The 18987-nt window shown below is 41.7% G+C and overlaps 1 protein-coding gene across 3 annotated transcripts; it reads left to right on the top strand.

Moving 5' to 3' along the window:
• Window positions 1-657: 657 nt before the first annotated feature.
• On the top strand, window positions 658-17264 carry LOC145436474 (calcium/calmodulin-dependent protein kinase type II subunit alpha-like). Of its 3 annotated transcripts, none has more exons than XM_080313828.1 (2): window positions 658-1913; window positions 16065-17264. In XM_080313828.1, exons 1-2 carry the CDS (start codon window positions 767-769, stop codon window positions 16583-16585), a joined length of 1668 nt encoding a protein of 555 aa, XP_080169954.1. In that variant the 5' UTR covers window positions 658-766; the 3' UTR covers window positions 16586-17264. The 3 variants fall into 3 exon arrangements, with proteins under 3 accessions (XP_080169954.1, XP_080169955.1, XP_080169956.1); XM_080313829.1 differs by lacking the exon at window positions 16065-17264 and adding an exon at window positions 2437-3891 and having other exon boundaries at window positions 661-1913; XM_080313830.1 differs by lacking the exon at window positions 658-1913 and adding an exon at window positions 10715-11929.
• The last annotated feature ends 1723 nt before the right edge of the window (window positions 17265-18987 follow it).

The raw sequence follows: 18987 nt of genomic DNA, 5'->3' as shown, positions 1-18987 counted from the left end.
ACCAAGATGTCAATTCGTTAGGGTTGAGTACATGGTAAATGCAGATAATGCAAGTCTTCTAGCTTTGACGAACTTACGCGTAAACTCTACTCTTGCACGCTGCGCACACACGTATATAATAACATCCAGCCACTAAAATCTGACGTAATAAGCAAGTAGGGAGGAATCTTGGCAGACTAGAGTCGCGGGCCACACTATCATGTAAGACGGGAAAATGTCCGCGGGCCGGATACGGCCCGTCCCTGACCCAAAATCTCATTGTACATCTACATTGTACACAGATTTTGAGTACCTAGGAAGCTGCCGGAAGCTTTAAAAAAAGACCATTATTCCGTGACTATTTTATTTTAAGCGATTGGATGGGACTCTTCCAAGACATGGGCAAGTCCAGTAAAACCCAACGTTGAAAATGCATTTGGGGACCAGCAATGTCAAGTACCAACGATAGCCATTTTAACCCCCTCTGCGAACGGATTTGTTGTAGGCGAAGCTAAGATTGCAATTGAGTTGATAACTCCCTGTCAGTACACGGTGCTATTCTAACCATACATCACCTAAGACTAAATTCCAAGGTAGGTATAATTACTGATGTATCACCAGCCGTCCGCAAAACCAACGATCAGTCGTTCCTTACTCTGGTGATTAGTGTTCAATTATTCGATCCGCAAGAACAGTCTAATCCCGATGACTTTTTTACTCTGTCTGTCAACAAGCACGGCCCAGAACATAGTCTATCTGTAGCTAACGTGTAGCGGAAGGGTTGGATATGTTGCGGATTGTTCAGAGCGTGATCAGGCTTGTAGGGCGTTTCTGCGGGATCAGAAGACGGTTCCAAGATCGCTACCATATCCAAGAAGTGATCAAGGCGGGCGAGTTTGCCACGGTTCGGAGATGCCGCGCAGTGGCGACACGAAAAAACTTCGCAGTGAAGATATACAGGTTAAGACACTGCAGCAGAGAACAAAATTTGAGGGCCTGCAAAGAAGCGGAAGTTTGTTCAGGACTATCCGATCACAGACACATCGTCCAGTACCACGGATCTACAATGGAGAACGGTATTTTATATATCGTGTTTTCTTTGTTGAGGGGGTCCCACTTTTTTGACGGGCTTATCCGCAGAAGATCGTGCAGTGAGAGAGATGCCGCTTACTACATGGAGCAGATAATAAACGGAATCGCGTTTCTTCACAGAAGCAACATAGTCCACGCCGATATCAGGCCTGAAAACGTGATTTTCAAGAGCAAGTGGTGTCGTTCTTCCGTGAAAATAATCGATTTTAAATCCGCGATCGATATAAAATCCTTGAAAGAACCACGGGTCGGCATGTTCGGTGTGAGAGGTCGCCGTGAATATCGAGCTCCAGAGATGGTTACAAATAAAAAATATGGTCCGGGTGTTGACGTTTGGTCGGCCGGTGTAATTCTGTGCAACCTCCTAACCGGTAACGCGCCTTTTGAGGGCGCGTCGGACAAAGTACTCTACGAAAAGATCAAGGACGGAAGCCTCCACATCGATTTCAAAGCCCCTGAATGGCAGTCCGTCTCTATCCAACCTCGTAAATTGGTATGCCAATTACTCCTTCCGTTTTCCGGGGAAAGAATATCCGCAACTAGCGCTCTGAAACACCCTTTCTTGCGCAATCACGGTTTGTCGTTGTTTTTGAGCAAGCACACTGAGAAAAGCGTGATGGTGAATTTGGCGAGGCTGAACAGCTGTCAAAAGTTAAGGAAGAAGTCGTCGCCGCTTCGCAGGAGGAGTAGAACTGTGTCCGACCCAGTTTCAGACAGGCTGGAGTACGCGAACGCGTCGTTACGACACTTACATTTGATAGACCCGGACGAGCCGTACCTAAACGATGTGGAGACCACGTCTCGGCCTTCTTTATGGCCGAAAGCGTCAGTTGTCAGTAGAGGTAAGTAGTAGCAGGTTCAACTAATTTTCACTGAATTCGGACAGTATAGTTCCACATATTTTAGACCTAGTGAAGGAGTAAATCTATTGTTCGCTCGCGTGAAGATGCGATGCTGTTACATAAATGAATGAATTGCAGCTGCGCTATATTGCATGCGTTGGCACAGATAGCATGAAACATTAGTTATACCTTCAAGTTAGTAGTATTTTTAGGGTTGCATTTAAAACAAACAGCGTTTTAGGACACTTTGTTTGAAACATATTTGGAACAGTGTTTTAAACAAAGGCCTTTGAAAAATTTTTGTTTTTGTTAGTTGTAAAATTATGTCATAATCGTATAAATACTTTCCAGCATAAAACATCAGGTATACATCAAGTTGATTATCACATCATTCCACAGATAGGCCTACTGTGTACTGTATTATTGTATGCCATACTATAAAAGTACGATTGACTTGTGACTTTGAACTTGGACATTTTTTACGACGCTGTTAACGATATGCTGTTTTTCCACGTCTCTCTAGCCGGCAGACGACAGTCTCCTGGGTCTAGTTCTTCCCAAGATCATGACACATCGCAGTATTACTCTTCTTCCGACGACGATCACGCAAAGGTGGCGGCCAAGTTGCGTCCACGCAGGCTGCCACGCAAACGCGTGAACGCATCAGTGTTCCGGGGCATCACTGAAGAATTCGGAGACTCTGCATTCGTGGGAAAAAGTCGAGGGGGAAGATCACGGGGCCGCGATACAGTGTCACGTCGCGCATCTATCGCATCGACCAGCACATCTTCGCGTCCGATATCGAAGGGTGCTTCCTGCTCTAAATCCACACCAAGAGCGAACGAGTCGAAAACGAAGAAATTTTCAGCTCGTAAAGACAAGTCGCTAGAAGCCTCGAATCGCAGGGATAAAGTCGTGGATTCTAGAAAAAGGAAGGCACCCGAGCCGGCAGGCACCGTTAAGTTGCGTCCGGGGAACATGTGGACTGATCCCCTAGCAGTAATAAAGGAAGAGGAAGATGAAGAGTCTGATTGAAGCGTAACGGGGTAAACGAAATATTTCGTGATTCTGCTTGAGTGGCATCGTGGCGGCCAAACTTTGGGCAGCTGGATAATTCCTGTCCTCTAAATATACGAATAAGAGAGGAAATATCGGTGATCTAAATCTAATTTGTGTAGTGTTTCTTTGCGGTAATTCCAATCTAATTAGTAAAATGTTTCAATGGTCTAATGTTGATTCTAATCTAATTACTGGTTTCCCTAGAATGCTACAGGAGAACCGGATTGTGCGAAACGAGCCAAGCCTACTGTGCAGACATTTGTCGTTATCATGCTATGAGATTGAACAATGATTTGATATTAACTGAACGTGATCCTCAATATTTGTGAATTCAGTAATTCCAATTTTGGATAAAAACGGTGCAGCTATATAATTTGAATACTCCTAACTTTAAAAAACGGTGGAGGTATGATTCTCGTATAATTTGAAAAGCAGAAAAATTGCTGGTTGTCCACGTCTGCATATACTATCTCGACTCTATCAGGAAATATTCCATTCATTTCATTCTACTTAGTAGCGCCAAATATTCTACTTCAGTAGCATTTAATCGGCCACTATGTCGACTCTATACCGTGACGTATTTCATTATTTTACACGAGTAGCATCAATATCGCGAGCTATATTCTACTTCAGTGGTACTAATGCCGGCAGCAATCTCGAGTCTACCATGTGCTGATATTTTGATCAAATTATTCGTGATCAGGCCCGCTATTTTGGATGAATGCAGACTGCAGAGTCTTGGAAACAACTCGAGTTAGTAACGCAGGTTTTTAACCCGCTTTTATAATGTAAGTGTGATTTGTTGTCCATAGTCATTGCGTATTTTGCGAACTATGTTTTGATGTTTTTAGCTCGTGTTCAAAACACCCAGTGACTTGCACGCTGTTGATTGAATCAAATAAATTTTGCTGTCGATGTACGAGTGCATGCTTTGGGAGGGTGGTGCACGCAAGCCGACCCTGATACAGCTTAGATGACCCGGCTCAGTTTAATAACACTTTCATCAGTTTAAAACACAACAAGGTGGGCTAGACAGGTATAGAGTCTGCCTGGTGCAGTGGTTCTCGACCGGGGGTCCGCGAAGCCTTTTTAGAAGGGTCAACGAAACCTCTAAATTTACAAAATGGTTGATAACCTAATTTAGCATTTTTTTATATATAAATTAGGGAAATAACGAGGCAGAGAGAAATATGATATTCTTTCTCGCCTGCACCATCGAGATGCTTTGGCGACGGAGTTGCGATACGGCCCCATGAGGTCATCTAGTCTGCGCCCCCGTTTTTTTCTCCTCCATGCTATCCGTGATTGCTGAGCGCCTAGCAGGATAGCTGCGGATACCATTTTTCGAGTCTTTGGTATGACCCGGCCGGGGATCGAACCTACGACCTACCGCTCGAGAAGCCGGACGCATAACCATTACACTATCTCGGCAGTTTCACTTCATTACTAGTAAAACTCCAGGACTGGTATAATAGAGGATGACCGTCTGAGATAAAATATCCTACTGTGCAAACTCATTTTAATTGCTAAATTTTCAATGGCCTATACCAGTGGTTCTCAGCATTTTTGTCTTCGCGGATCCCGCGGACCCTCTAAGTCAGCGGCCCGCCACACCGTTCTCTGCGACCCGCGAGAGTTTAAAGAAACTTAATAAAAATATTGAATAAATGCGTATTAAAAATCGCATTAATGCAGGTACTTGATTAAACTTTTTCTTAGTATATTTCACCATGATAATTCTAAGGCAGTGGTTCTCATGTTTTATCTACACATAGTAGAAGCGTGTCTGCAGCTGACATGGTTATGATGCTGTCAGCATTGCGTGTCGTCGAACTGAACCAAAAGTGGAATTAGTAAATCTATGAACAGATTGCTGCTCACAGATATAAATTTCAATCCTGATCTAAGAATCGGGACAACCGACTTTCATTTCTATAGTTATGACAAATTGGTTATTGAGGTCGACCAGCCTATGAAATCTCGCGACTGTTTCTGACGCGTGTACGATATCATCAGAGAAATCTTTGGATAATTTTAAATAAGCATATATATTATCTTCATGTCCTCACTATATGATCAAATACCAATATTGCGTTTCGTTTTATAATCCCAATTTTATATAGTGCGGGCCGCGAGCTCAAAAGTTTGCCCACCCCTGCCCTAAGTTTTAGTCAAAATTTAGGTCGATTATCGTAAGCGCCTCCGATTTGATATGATCGAGTGGCATTTCACATTTGGTAATGATCGCAACAAATAAGGCACCATAATATAAGAACAGATTTTTAATGAACGTGGAAATACAGTCTTGTCCTTTCCATCTAGCAGCTCATCTTGAAGTGATTATAGAATAATGGTCCTTTATATCACAGAAGAAAATGGATTTTTTTAAGGATTTCGAAGTTTCCGTGATTGATCTTTGATACAACTTTTTTATTTTTCTACAATCCCTAACAAAACATTATAAACAGCAATAGGTTTGTATCAGTATAGGCGAGTGGTTCCCAACCAGGGGTCTGCGAAGCATTTTCAGGAGGTCCGCGTAGCCTCAAAATAGTTGATAACCTAATTTGTATTTTTTTAAATTCAGAAAATCACGAGGCAGTTTCGCTTCGTTACTAGGAAATCTCCAGAGTTCACATTAACTGAATGGTCATCTGAGATGAAATATCCTACTGTGCGGCTCATTTTAATAGCTAAATTGCCCATAGCCTACTGACACAAACATTTTGCTATTTAGAGATGTTTTTTGGGGATTGTTGAAAAAAGTTGGATGAGAAAGGTCAATCATGGTGACTTCGAAATGTTTACAAAAATCCATTTTCTTCTGTGATATACACACTGTAAACGAAACTGGTGTGTTTTCGCAATTCACACCCTCGCGTAGGGTGTATTTTGAGTCATCACACCTATTGAGTACTAAATTTGTCACTTACACCTAAGCTAGTTGGTGGAAATAAGCCGAATACACCCCTATACACACATACCATAAAATACACACCCCAAGCATTGGCATTTGGGGTGAATTGTTAGAGATTACACTTTTTGTCAGACAAATATGAAGTTTGGGATTGAATCCGCGCTAACCTCTTCCCAAAAACTTGACTGTTAAAGTTTTAAGTCTGTGTCAGTCAGAAGCCTGGTTAAACAAGCAGGGTGCGGCAAGTTTGCATTCTTGTTAAAATTCAGTCGAATCACTGTACTGATCACTGTATGGGCACTTGAGAACTTCTCTGCTGTGAGTAACTGTAGGACGTGCAGGACATATCCTCTTTGGGGTTTAATTATCCACCGAAATGCGTGCTTTCGTCCACTTTATTGTTGTCCGTGTCTTTAAGGCTTGTTCGGTTGGCTTAGGCATTGTAGCATTATGTGACTCGACTCGCCGCTAGATATCGTGTAGCTATACACGAATAGGCTGTCATTTCTCTGAAATGTAGTGCTGGAATTAGCAATGTGACGTCACGTGATGTCATGAGGTTCACGCTCGCGTTCAAACAGAACCTTTTGCACAGAACCTTTCTAATTCCATGATTTTATAATAAATAATTAAAGAGTTAGTCACCGTAAATACTATTTTATGCAAATCCAAATGTTTCTACTGCAATAACTTCACTTCTAGTGGTTGGAATTGAGCCAAATTTGGTGCGCATCATCTCTACTGACAGCCTAACAATTTTATGGGGTCGGCAGAAAAATTTTGAAATTTTTGTTTTTGTTTTTCAATGATAAATTCAAAACCATCTACTGCAGGGATGGGCAAACTTTTGAGCTCGCGGGCAGCATTCAACATCTAAATCCATTCGCGGGCCGCATTATATAAAATTGAGATTATATGGTGAGGAAATGGAGATTATATATGTTTCTATTTAAAACAAAACAAACATTGCTTTGATGATATCGTACACACGTCAGAAACATAGTGGCTAGATTTCATAGGCTGGTCGACCTCAATAACAAATTTGTCAAAATTATAGAGACGAAAGTCGTTTGTCCCGATTCTTAGAACAGGATTGCAATCTGTTCATAGATTTACCAATTCCACTTTTGGCTCAGTTCCAGGACACAATACTGACAGCATCATAACCATGTTAGCTTCAAACACGCATATACGATGTGTATAGATAAAATATAAATACCCCAATTGTACGCATGCAGAGAACGAATCTACCTAAGAAACGCGCAAATCGTTTCTATAAGCACATCACTGAAATAATTAAAACTGCAATGAAGTGGTCAATATGAAATCCCACTCGTCATCCGAATTATGTCAATCTCGTTTAGGATTTCTGTGATGTTTAGTAGTTGAAACCTTTCAAACTGCGTGCGCCTTGAGATCAGGCTGTCGCGCCAGAAATTAATCATAAAGTAAGGAAGTATTTACCTCAGAACTGTGGCTATCAAATTTTTTGAGACACGCCCCCCCCCCCTTGTGATGGTGAAAAATTTCGCGCCACCCTTATCGTCATATCTCAAAACGCAACTAGGGTGCTAGCAACCTAACAGATAGTTTGATGGCACGGAGGGTTACGAATGTGGATCAGGAATTTTTAAATATGAAATTGAGACTAAATACAGAGCAATAATCATGATGAGAATCGCGCGGAGCGCGTAAAAATTTTTCAGTTGAGGGAGGGCGTAGCCCAGTTTTAGAACCACTGTCTTCGAATTATCATGGTGAAATATACGAAGAAAAATTTAAATGAAGTCCCTGCATTTATTCGATTTTTAGTACGGATTTTATCAATATTTTTGACTCTCGCGGGCCGCACAGAACGGTGTGGCGGGCCGCATGCGGCCCGCGGGCCGTAGTTTGCCCACCCCTGATCTACTGCATGAATCTCGCTTCTACTGGTTGGAATGGAGCCAAAGTTAGTGTGCAGCGTTTTTTTAGCCAACCTAACAATTTTATCAAGTAGCCAGTGAAATCTGAAGAAAAGGTTTTTTTTAACAGCCCTGCATAGCCTCCGGTTCTGATGGGGTCGACTAGAAAACGCTGAACACCTTCTGATAAACCGCAACCTCACGGCCCGAGCGAGTGATGACCGTTTGGTTAGTTATCATCACCTTCCCCAATGCTACTATATGTGGGCAGATTAGCGCATCGCCACCATTGATGGTGGAGGCCCGGTTTGATTCATGGCAGTAGCAAGTTCCGAGATTCTCCTTCGCTAAGTCGCTGTTCTCACCCCGTAAAAATTCCGATCCGCGACCCATCCAAGGACGAGAATGAAAGGGCGTTGTAGCCTAGCCTAAATATAGAAGGATAAAGATCGAACACGGACACGAGACTGACGAGAACGCCAGATTGAGTGACCGCAACATAGTCGTTTCGATATCCTCGTATCTGTCCATTGCATCGCAGTTGTAGGCTACATTGTGTGTCTTGAGCGGGTAAAATAATAGAAACATCGATTGTGCCACACTCAGTATTTACATTCCTTAATTTTTGTTATACGTCTACCTTGTTACCACATTTGCATTCGGCGAACCTGAGCAGTCCAATTGGCACACTAGTCTTCAGCGCCACACTGGTTGAGAACCACTTCCTTGCTGCTCTCAGAAACACCATGCTCAGATTTAAAATACGGACCTCAAATAGAGTTGGTCGTTAATGAAGTACTACTACTCTTTCGGAGTGAGCAAGTAAATTTTGCCTAATCGCACTGCTTACTTAAGTTCAGTGGCGTAATATGGGAGTCGAGGCGAAGTGATGACCTGGCCTTTATTTTAGTCAACACAACAAGATTTCCGGTAAATATAATCGAAGAGATTGACACTGTTTAAAAATTTGGGCGGCATTTTCAACGAAAGCCGTAGGCGGCAGCATATGCTCGCACGCCACAGCTTAAGTAAGTATGATTTTAAAAGAATTTCGCTTCTTATAGATGAACACTTTTTAGGCAAAATTACGATATTCCTAGGGGAAGTTTTTGTTGCACTAAAATCGCGAGAAAGCTGCACTTAATTTTAATATAACAAAAGTTGCAGTAAAAAGTTGCGTATATAATTTTTGTTAAATTATTACGGTTTGAGATAATCGAAAGGCTCCGTTGTATAACCTATTTCCTGGCAGAGATGTCAAATTTGTGACTAGGCCATTTTACGGACGGTCTGGCGCCACCGCGCAAAAAATTACATTTTTCATAATACACAGCAAGAAAATGACGCAATGCAGGAATAATTTTACCCAAAAAAGCGAAACAGAATAGCGATAACTCACTCCCCTAAAACAAGTCAAATGCCAAACTCCGAACCCCGAAGTCTGAAAACTTGACCCAATGCATTGTAGAAAAACTATCTCTTGATGAGTTTGACAAAATCAATAGCCTGATAAAGGCGACCCAGTGAAAATATAATTTTTGGCGGTCTCGCCTGGGCGTTCGTGAAATGGGATAGGAACTGAAATTTAAACAACAGAATTTAAAAAAGCGATATATTTGCATACTGTTTGGGAACGTTCGTGCTTGACAGGGGTATAGTTGAACTCCTTGCTTGCAAGCCATTGTGTCATAGATAACAGTGATATGCAGTTAACCAATCATGTAGCTCTTTGTTATGCAAATCAAAGAGAATTGAACCATATTAGAAATAGCAGGTTTTTTAATCACTCATTTAGATTTTTACGCAATATTTGATAAAAGTTGCAGTAAAAATTGACATGAGAAATAGAGCAAAGTTGCAAAAATCCCTCCGAATAGCTTAAAACATCATTGTACATAGATTCTGAGTATCTAGGAAGCTGCCGGAAGCTGAAATAAAAGTTGCGAAAACTCGCACTGGAAATTCCATTCACTCTTTGGACTTTGTTCCTCTCTATGTTTGCATCACCTTTTTAAGAAAAATCGTCATGCCGACTTATTGGCAGAAGACCGCAGTAACTGAGTTTAATTTCGAAAATATCACCTATTCGTAGCGTCATTTGTAATTTCGCTATGTCACGCAGATGTCTGTTGCAATTTCGATAGTATCCACCAATTCTACGTTTCCAATCTACATACCAGAGTACGATTGCTACCTTCGCTTTCTACTTCCACATGCAGTAAGCTCTGTGGTTTTAAAATGTCCTCGACTTCTACTTCGTTTCAATTCAGCTTATTAACAATTTTATCAGATCGACACACCGCAAGATTTCTCTCCAATGAAAAGATAGGAAGGTGTCGAAACGACTTAAGGAGCCGTCTTTGAAATCGGACACTCACCTACGCCTAGGCGATGTGAAGAGGAGGCATGCATACTGAATGAAAAGTAAAAGAAGATATGACAGGCGACAAAAAGAGGTGGTATATGACGGAAGGTGAGTAATCTTGAGGGCTGACTATAGTACTGATTCAGTAAGGATTGATTGTATTTCGACTTGAATGTGGACAACGGACATTGAGCGATGACCTTTCCAGTCGACCATATGTTTACATTCGATAATTGGACGATTAGTGGATGAGTCTGTCGTACTTATGCGCTTTTGATACCGAGGTTAAGAAGTCATTGACATTTTTGGGCAGCTACCGCAATGGAACTGACACATTAATCTTGGCAATTTCTAGTTTCCAAGTGTCTTCTGTGTTCAGGACATCGAATCCTTTGAGCAGCGACCTTTTGTATCCACAACCATCCCCCCAAGGTTGGTGTAATTAGTAATCACCAGCTGTCCGCCAAAACCAAGTAATCGACGATCAGACGTTCTTTTCTATGGATAATTAGTGTTCAATAATTTGATTCGCGAGGACAGTTTAATCACGATTGCTTTTTTATTCTGTCTGGCTACTGGCACAACCCAGAACAGTCAATCTATAGCTAACGTGCTGCAAAAGGGTTGAAGATGTTGCGGTTAGTTGAGGGCGCGTTCAGGCTTGCAAGGCGGATCTGCGGGTTCCACCAAGAGCCCTACGATATCGACGAAGTGATCATGGAGGGCGAGTTTGCCACGATTCGGAAATGCCGGGCAGGGGCGACCAACAAAGAGTTCGCGGTAAAGATATACAGAGTGAGAGACTGCGGCAGAGAACAAAAAGCAAGGTTCGGCGAAGAAGTGACAATATGATCAGAGCTGTTCTCTCACAGACACATCGTCGAGTTCCACGCATATACAAGAAAGAACGGTCTTTTATACTTCGTGTTCTCTTTGTTGAGGGGGTCTCAATTATTCGATGGGATCATCCACAGAGGATCGTGCAGTGAGAGGGACGCCGCTAATTACATGGCGCAGATTATGAGCGGAATCGCGTTTCTTCACAGAAGCAACGTCATCCACGCCGATATCAGACCCGAAAACGTGATGTTCAAGAGCCAGTGGTATTATTCTTCTGTGAAAATAATCGATTTGCATTCTGCGATCAGTATAAAATCGAAAAAAACAAAAACACGAATTGGCAAGTTCGGCATGAGAGGACGCCGTGATTATCGAGCTCCAGAGATGGTTAAAGGTGAAAAATATGGTAGGGGTGTCGACGTTTGGTCGGCCGGTGTAATTCTGTGCAACCTCCTAACCGGTAACGCACCTTATGAGGGCGCGTCGGACGAAGAACTCTACCATAAGATCAAGTCCGGAAGCGGCAGCATCGATTTCTACGCCCCTGAATGGCAGTCCGTCGCTATCCAAGGTCGTAAATTGGCACGCCAGTTACTCCTTCAGACTCCCGATACAAGAATATCCGCAATCCAGGCTCTGAGACATCCTTTCTTGCGCAATCACGGGTTGTCGTCGTTTTTGAGCAAGGAGACTAAGAAAAGAGTGATGGTTAATTTGGTGAGACTGAACAAATGTCAACAATTCAGAAAGAAGTCAGCACCGCTTCGCCGGAAGAGCAGAACTGTGTCCGACCCAGTTTCGGACAGGCTGGAGTACGCGAACGCGTCGTTACGACACTTGCATTTGATAGACTTGGACGAGCCGTACCTAAACGATGTGGAGACCACGTCTCGGCCTTCTTTGTGGCCGAAAGCGACAGTTGTCAGTAGATGTAAGTAGTAGCAGTTTCGACTGATTTTCAATGTATTTACAGTCGACTTCACCCAATTCGTACAGTTTAGATCAGAGGTCTCAAACACGCGGCCCGCAGGCCACATGCGTCCCGCGAGAGCATTTTGTGCGGCCCGCGACAGCATTTTGTAATCTCAAGAATTTAACAATATATTGAGTGCCATATATAATTTTTAGGTATAAGAACTTGAAGCTCACCCTAAAACTGCTGTAAAAATCAGTTAAATCTCAACAAACTTCACTCTCACGTCACCTTCAAAAGCCACCATACGGCAGAAGATCAGCTATTACGTCACGTTTCCGGTTCATGATGATTAAACATGACCCGTTGATGATCCGTGACTGAAAATTGTGAATTTGTTTCGAGCGACCTTCTCGTAAAATCGCTAAATTCCGGATTGACTAGGTGATTCAATAAAAATGACTCGAGTTAAGTCAAGTCAAACGTTAAAATCAGAGAAGGAATAGCGACTCGGAACAGTGACTTGGCAATCCTACGGATGCAACAATCCATGGAACTGCCATGGAGAAAAGTAATATACCAAAAGGTCGTAGCTTGCGCTGCGTAGGGTATATATAGCTATCTAATCAGGTCAGTATGGGCCATACTGTATGGCAACCATCGGCATTACCCAGAGGTGGTCAAAGTAGTCAAGAAGGCCACTCCAGGGGGGACATTACAAAACAATGCGGTAAATCGGAATCTCCGCCAGCGGTAACGAGCTCTCTCGAATTCGATTACCGCATAATGTAAAAATTGGTATTTCAAATCATCTTGCGGCCAGCTTACGCAAGAGCGCTTCGAACTCACGTAAACTCTCGTAATTCCAGACGCAACAAAAGATGGCATCAAATGCGGGTTTATAATGCTGTGTGTCACTGGTCAGCAACGATTTGTAATTTAGCTGCGATGATCTTTTACATACAGGGAAATGGAAATACCCTAATAATTGTTTGTGGTATTTGCTCTGAAAGGAACTAAATTACAGGCGTACGGTACATTTTAGTTTGTCTGCTTTAGGCCGCCGCGTCAAGTATCACGCGTGCATTGAGTTTTAACTTCGTATGAGGATAATACAGTTGGAGCAATACATGTATAATATTCTGGAAACATGGCCCTGATCGTAATTCGCAACGACTTTATAGGCCTACCGAATCGTACTGAATTCCACCGTTCGGCAGCGAATTATTTATTGACAAGGCGACCAAGACCACCTGATATGCTAGCCAAAGTTAAAAAGTGGATATTAAAAAAATCTATTTGGCAATAGATTATTAACCTCGGTAGGTTATAGCATGCTTCCGACATAGCACTCAAGTCCCCGTTATATTCATACATGCGTTAAACGGCGAGGTAGCCTACTCAGTCCCCGCACTTACTGGTCCGTATATGAGAATTCAATTCATAAGCGTTATATGTCGCCACTGCCTTATTTCGCTTGATTTTACTAACAGTTAGGCCTATGAAATACAACCCGATTGGGTAACTTACAGGACATGCCCTTTTAGATCGATTACTGCCTCACTTCTTTACTTTATTGAAGTAGAATATTAAGATTTTGCAGTTCAAAAAGCTGCAATTTTCAGCGCGGATTCAACTCCGCCAGCTAGAAGCTAAGCGGTAAGTTACCGCGAGAAATCTGCGCTAATTTCAATTTTGTAATACCGAACTTCGCGGATAGTGACGCTCGTGACGCAGATCGTTCACGTTTTCTCTCGATTCCTACGTTTTGCGGTAAGTCAATGTCAGCGGTAAAATGCTCTCGAAGACATCGTTATTGAGGGTTTCGTAATCGCGATTGTCCGCTTCTCTGGAATTATGACGGTAAAAGTTGATTCCGCGGTGCGGTAGTTGTTTTGTAATGCCGCCCCTGTAGAAGTAGAAGTAGCGACGAAAACATCTATTCAAGTACGAGTAGAAGTACTTCTTCCATAAGCAACCTGAAACTACTTGAAGTAGAAGTAGAATTGACTGAACTTGAATTCCCTCAAGTAAGTAAGTAGTTTTGAATGCAGTCCTAATTCGTTTGCATAATGGGCTGTCAAAAGCATGGAATACAAATTCTGGTAGTGATATGAAAATGCGATACTAAACCTTTGTTTACTAGAAGACCCAGTTTTAGAAAGTATCATGGCATGGCGCCCTGCCCCATATTATTACCCATATTATTACGGGTTCAACACTTTGCGCGATTAGTATGCGTCAATAACAAGTATTGGGGATCGTAAAATTTCTATTTAATGTATCTTTATTTTCAGAAAATAGCGGCATTACGACACTTTCTTTTTTGCTTCAACCTGTATGTTCTGCAGACAAAAAACTGAAAGTAATGACAATTTAAAGTATGATACTCGGAATTCAACGTGAAATACAAATACCACTTCTAAAAAGCGGAAAATATATTGCATGTCTTTTGTCCATAAAGCTTCAAAAGTGATCTGCTAAAACAGGTGTAACGTTAAAAAAGCCGGATTTTCCGGATTAGCAAGATATGTCATGGGCTGCTAGATTACGATATGATATGTAATTGCTAGAATGCGAAACGGTAGTTTCGAACGTTATGGTGGGCCAGCATATTTAGTGTGATGAAATATTTGATATCGGCGACAATGCGGTGTGAGTGGAACCAAGCAATCCGGTATTTAAATAATATTCACTGATACTTTCGTAAAACCATTTTTGTCATTCCATAACTAGTGTGCGCAAGGCGCAACAAAATTTCTGGGCTTTACTTGACTTTTATGAATAGTAAATGTTGGTACCCCGGGAAAACAGCCCCGAAATTCCTCAGACTATCTTTCGTGTTGGGGGATTCAACGACTTCTACTTGATAAACTGAAAATAGCGAAAAGTAAGTAAGTAGGTCAGAAAATATTACGAAGTAGAAGTAGAGAAAATCATATCTACTTGAGTAAGTACCAGAAGTAGAGGAAAACTACTTGAGCACTTCCAAAAAGTAGAAGTACTTCGTTACTGACCACCTCTGGCATTACCCCCATGACGTATAGTTGGTTACATGCTGGGTGTTATCTGATCTCTTTATCCATGTTATTATCGAACGCGAGTAAGGTAGTAATACCCTCAACAGCTGTAACACCAATAAATTCGTCATTTGAAAGAATAATGCCCGGCATAAAAACACTTTTATTAAAATATTTGAAAATATGATTTTTTTCGTGTCAAGCGTGAATAGTACAATAGTAAATTACATTTGCATGATGTTTTTGAATTGCCTGTCTTCAAGCTCCCGTCAAATGAGGTCTACTTGGAATTTCTGCGTTGAACATCCCTATTATTGGTGGTGCGGCCCGCGGCGTTATCAAAGCTAAGAGATTGGCCCGCAAGCACATTCGAGTTTGAGACCTCTGGTTTAGATCCATATATTTTAGACCTAGCGAAGCAGTAAATCAATTGTTCGCTCGCGTAAAGATGCGATGCTGTTGCATAAATATATGAATTGCAGCTGCGTTATAATGCAGTCATTGGTACAGATAGCATGAAACATTATAGGTATACCTTCAAGTTAGTAGTATTTAGGGTTGCATTCAAAACAAACGACGTTTTCAAACACTCAGTTTGAAACATGTTCTAAACAGTGAGTGTTTTAAACAAAGGCCTTTAAAAAATTGTTTTTTTTAGTTTCAAAATATGCCATAATCGTATAAATACTTTCCATGTTGTATGAGCCTACAGACAATTACCAACCGACATACCCGACGTATATCGATATGGGATGGTTGGAACCTTTAAAATATTCGGCTCAACATTATTAGTGCAGATATTTCGTCAAAGGAGCTGAATTTACCCTACATTCTCAATTGTCAATGTCAATCCACTATGACGTCACAATTGAATATACGTGACTTGGAAAAACATGTTTTAGGTTGGGGCCTTGTTTTAAACGTGTTTGTTTTAAATTGGTTTTTGTTTTAAATGCAACTCTAGCTGTATTGTAGGCTATGTATTTTTGATATCACACCATTCCACAAATACTGTACACTGCATTATTGTATACGATATACTATAAAAGTATACGGTTGACTTGTAGCTGGGATCCTTGTGACTTCGTCACGACCCTGTTAACGATATGCTGTTTTTCACGTCTCTATAATAGCCGGCAGCCGACAGTCTCCTGGATTGAGTTCTTCCCAAGATCAGAACGGATCGCAGTATTACTCTTCTTCCGACGACGATTACGCAGAGGTGGCAGCCGAACTGCGTCCACGCAGACTACCACGCAAACGTGCGAACACGGCGTTGTTCTGGAGCATCTCTGAAGAATTCGAAAACTCTGCTTTCGGTAAAAAAAGTCGACGTAAAAGAAAAGGAGGCCGCGATACTGTGTCACGTCTCGCGTCTGTCGCTTCCACCAGCACATCTTCGCGTCCGACATCCCAGGGAGCTTCCTGCTCTAAATCCATGCCAAAAGCGAACGAGGCGAAAAAGAAAAACTTTCCAGCTCGCGAAGACAAGTCGCTAGAAGCCTCAAATCGCGGAGATAAAGTCGTGGAATATAGAAAAAGGAAAGCACCCGATCCTGTAGGCACCGGCAAGTTGCGTCCGGAGAGCTTGTGGCAATGTTCGCTTGCAATGACGACGGAAGATGAAGACTCTGATTGGAGCGTAACGGGGTAAACGAAATATTTCGTGATTCTGCTTGAGCGCATGCGGCAATTCCAATTGAAATCTGGTTTGGAGAAATCGACGTGGTTGTAATTCTAGTTCTAATCTGATTTCATAAAAAAAAACTGGGCAGCTATAATTCAAATTCTAGTCAACTTAGAAAAACGGTGGAGGTATAATTCTCGTGTAATTTGAAAAGCTGAAAATTCGCTGGTTGTCCACGTCTGCATACTGTCTCGACTCTATCAGGAAATATGCCATTTATTTCATTCTACATAGTAGCGTCAATGTCGGTAAATGTTTTACTTCAGTAGCATTTAGTCGGCCAGTATCTCGACTCTATACCGTGACGTATTTCATTCTTTTACACGAGTAGCATCAATATCGCGAGCCATTCTACTTGAGTAGTACTAATGCCGGCAACTATCTCGAGTCTACCATGAGATGATATTTTGATCAAATCATTCGTGACTCGAGCCGCTATTTTTGATGAATGCAGATTGCAGAGTCTTGAAAACAACTGGAGTTAGTGACGCAAGTTTTTAACCCGCTTTTATAATGTAAGTGTGATTTGTTGCGCATAGTGATTGCGTATTTTGCAAACGGTGTTTTAATGTTTGTAGCTCATGTTTAAAACAACCAGTGACTTGTACGCTATTGATTGGATCAAATGAATTTTGTCGTCGATGTACCAGTGACTGCTTGGGGAGAGATGAGCACGCTGGCGGACTCTGATACAGCTCAAGATGACCCGGCTCAGTTTAATAATACTTCCATCAGTTCAGAACACAAGGTGGGATATACAGGTGCAGAAGCAGTTCAATCTGGAGTAGTCATTCATTTAAGAGTCTGCCTAGTGCAGTGGTTCTCAACCGGGGGTCATCCGCGAAGCATTTTCAAGGGGGTCCGCGAAATCTCTAAATTTACAAAATAGTTCATAACCTTATTTGTATTTTTATTATATTGGGGAATTCACGAGCCAGTTTCTCTTCATTACTAGTAAAACTCTGGGACTGACATCAATGGAGAATGGCCGTCTAAGATAGAATATCCACACTGCGCGAACTCGTTTTGATCGCTGAATTTTCAATAGCCTATACTGATACAAACGTATTGCTGTTTAAAATGTTTCGTTGGGGAATGTCGAAAAATAAAAAAGTTGGATCAGTATAAAGATCAATCACGATGACTTCAAATTGCTTAGAAAATTCCATTTTCTTCTGTAATATAAATAACCATCATTGTATAATAACTTCAAGATGAGTTGCTGGATTAGTGGTTCCCAACCGGTAGGGAATTCCCCCAATAGTGGGGAATGAAATGGTTTCTGGTGAGGAATTATAGATAACTAACCTACGGATATAGATGGGCAGCACGAGAGTCACGGTCGAGTGATGCGACAACGGCAGATTTGTTGTCGCTTCATAGCATGAAACGGGAGCGTAATTGCTAATCCCATAGATGACGACCCGAGCGCTCAAATTAAATAAAGTTGATCTTATTTGAAAGCTACAGTCGCACTGATTCTGATAATATACATTAAATTTTCATCAAGGCAATGGAACCACCCCGAAATAGCCTTCAAAATATGAAAATTGGCATTGTTCTAAAACAATTGCAACGACGCAGCACAATGACCATAACAACGTCGTACATTAATAGAGGCTATCACTTCACTGAAATGTAGGGTTGAAATCAGCAATATGACGTCACGAGACGTCATGAGGTTCACGTTCGCGTTAACACAGAACCTTTCAAAAAGGTTCGCGTTCACAAGAACCTGAACCTTTCAGAGGTTCACACCATCCCTATTAAATAGCCTTCGTGTTGAGCGAAGCTTGCCGTTTTTCTGAACTTCGCTCTGCCTTGACCGAGTACCGTATAACGAGTAATGTGACAATATCAACAGGGAAGGTTTGAACTTTTGAACTATATCAAAAGGGTGATTTCTTGTGGCTTCAATTACTACTCATGCTTTGCCACATTGCTGTTATTGTGAATCTGGATTACGCATGCCAGTTACGTAGGCAGCGTAATCTTGGCACATTAATGAACAGGTTTCAAAGTAAACGAATTTCCTGTTCTGGCAATCTCACTTTTGTGAGATGAACAGCAAATAAACTCTTTCGAAACCTTGCTGAGCCATTTGCTACAACACGGTCAGAATTTTTGTTTAATCTTTGACCAGTACTGAGGCTTGTTGCAACAATTGCAAAAAGAAATTCAAGTTTTCGAACCAAGCCTTCATCAAACTTGACCACGCATTGGAAGAGAAGTTCTCCCAATCTTACCTCCAATCTTAGCCAAATTACGTCGCTACGGTTGTCGAAGAGCACCTCTCTCCCTCTACCGAATCAATTGCGATTCTAAAACTAACATGGAGTGATTCAAATTATAATGTAATTGAAACATGC

Source organism: Botryllus schlosseri, chromosome 3 (assembly GCF_051294905.1).
Source record: "Botryllus schlosseri isolate E-star chromosome 3, Bs_hap1, whole genome shotgun sequence".
Lineage (NCBI taxonomy): Eukaryota > Metazoa > Chordata > Ascidiacea > Stolidobranchia > Styelidae > Botryllus > Botryllus schlosseri.
This window is presented reverse-complemented; position numbering and strand designations above follow the sequence as displayed.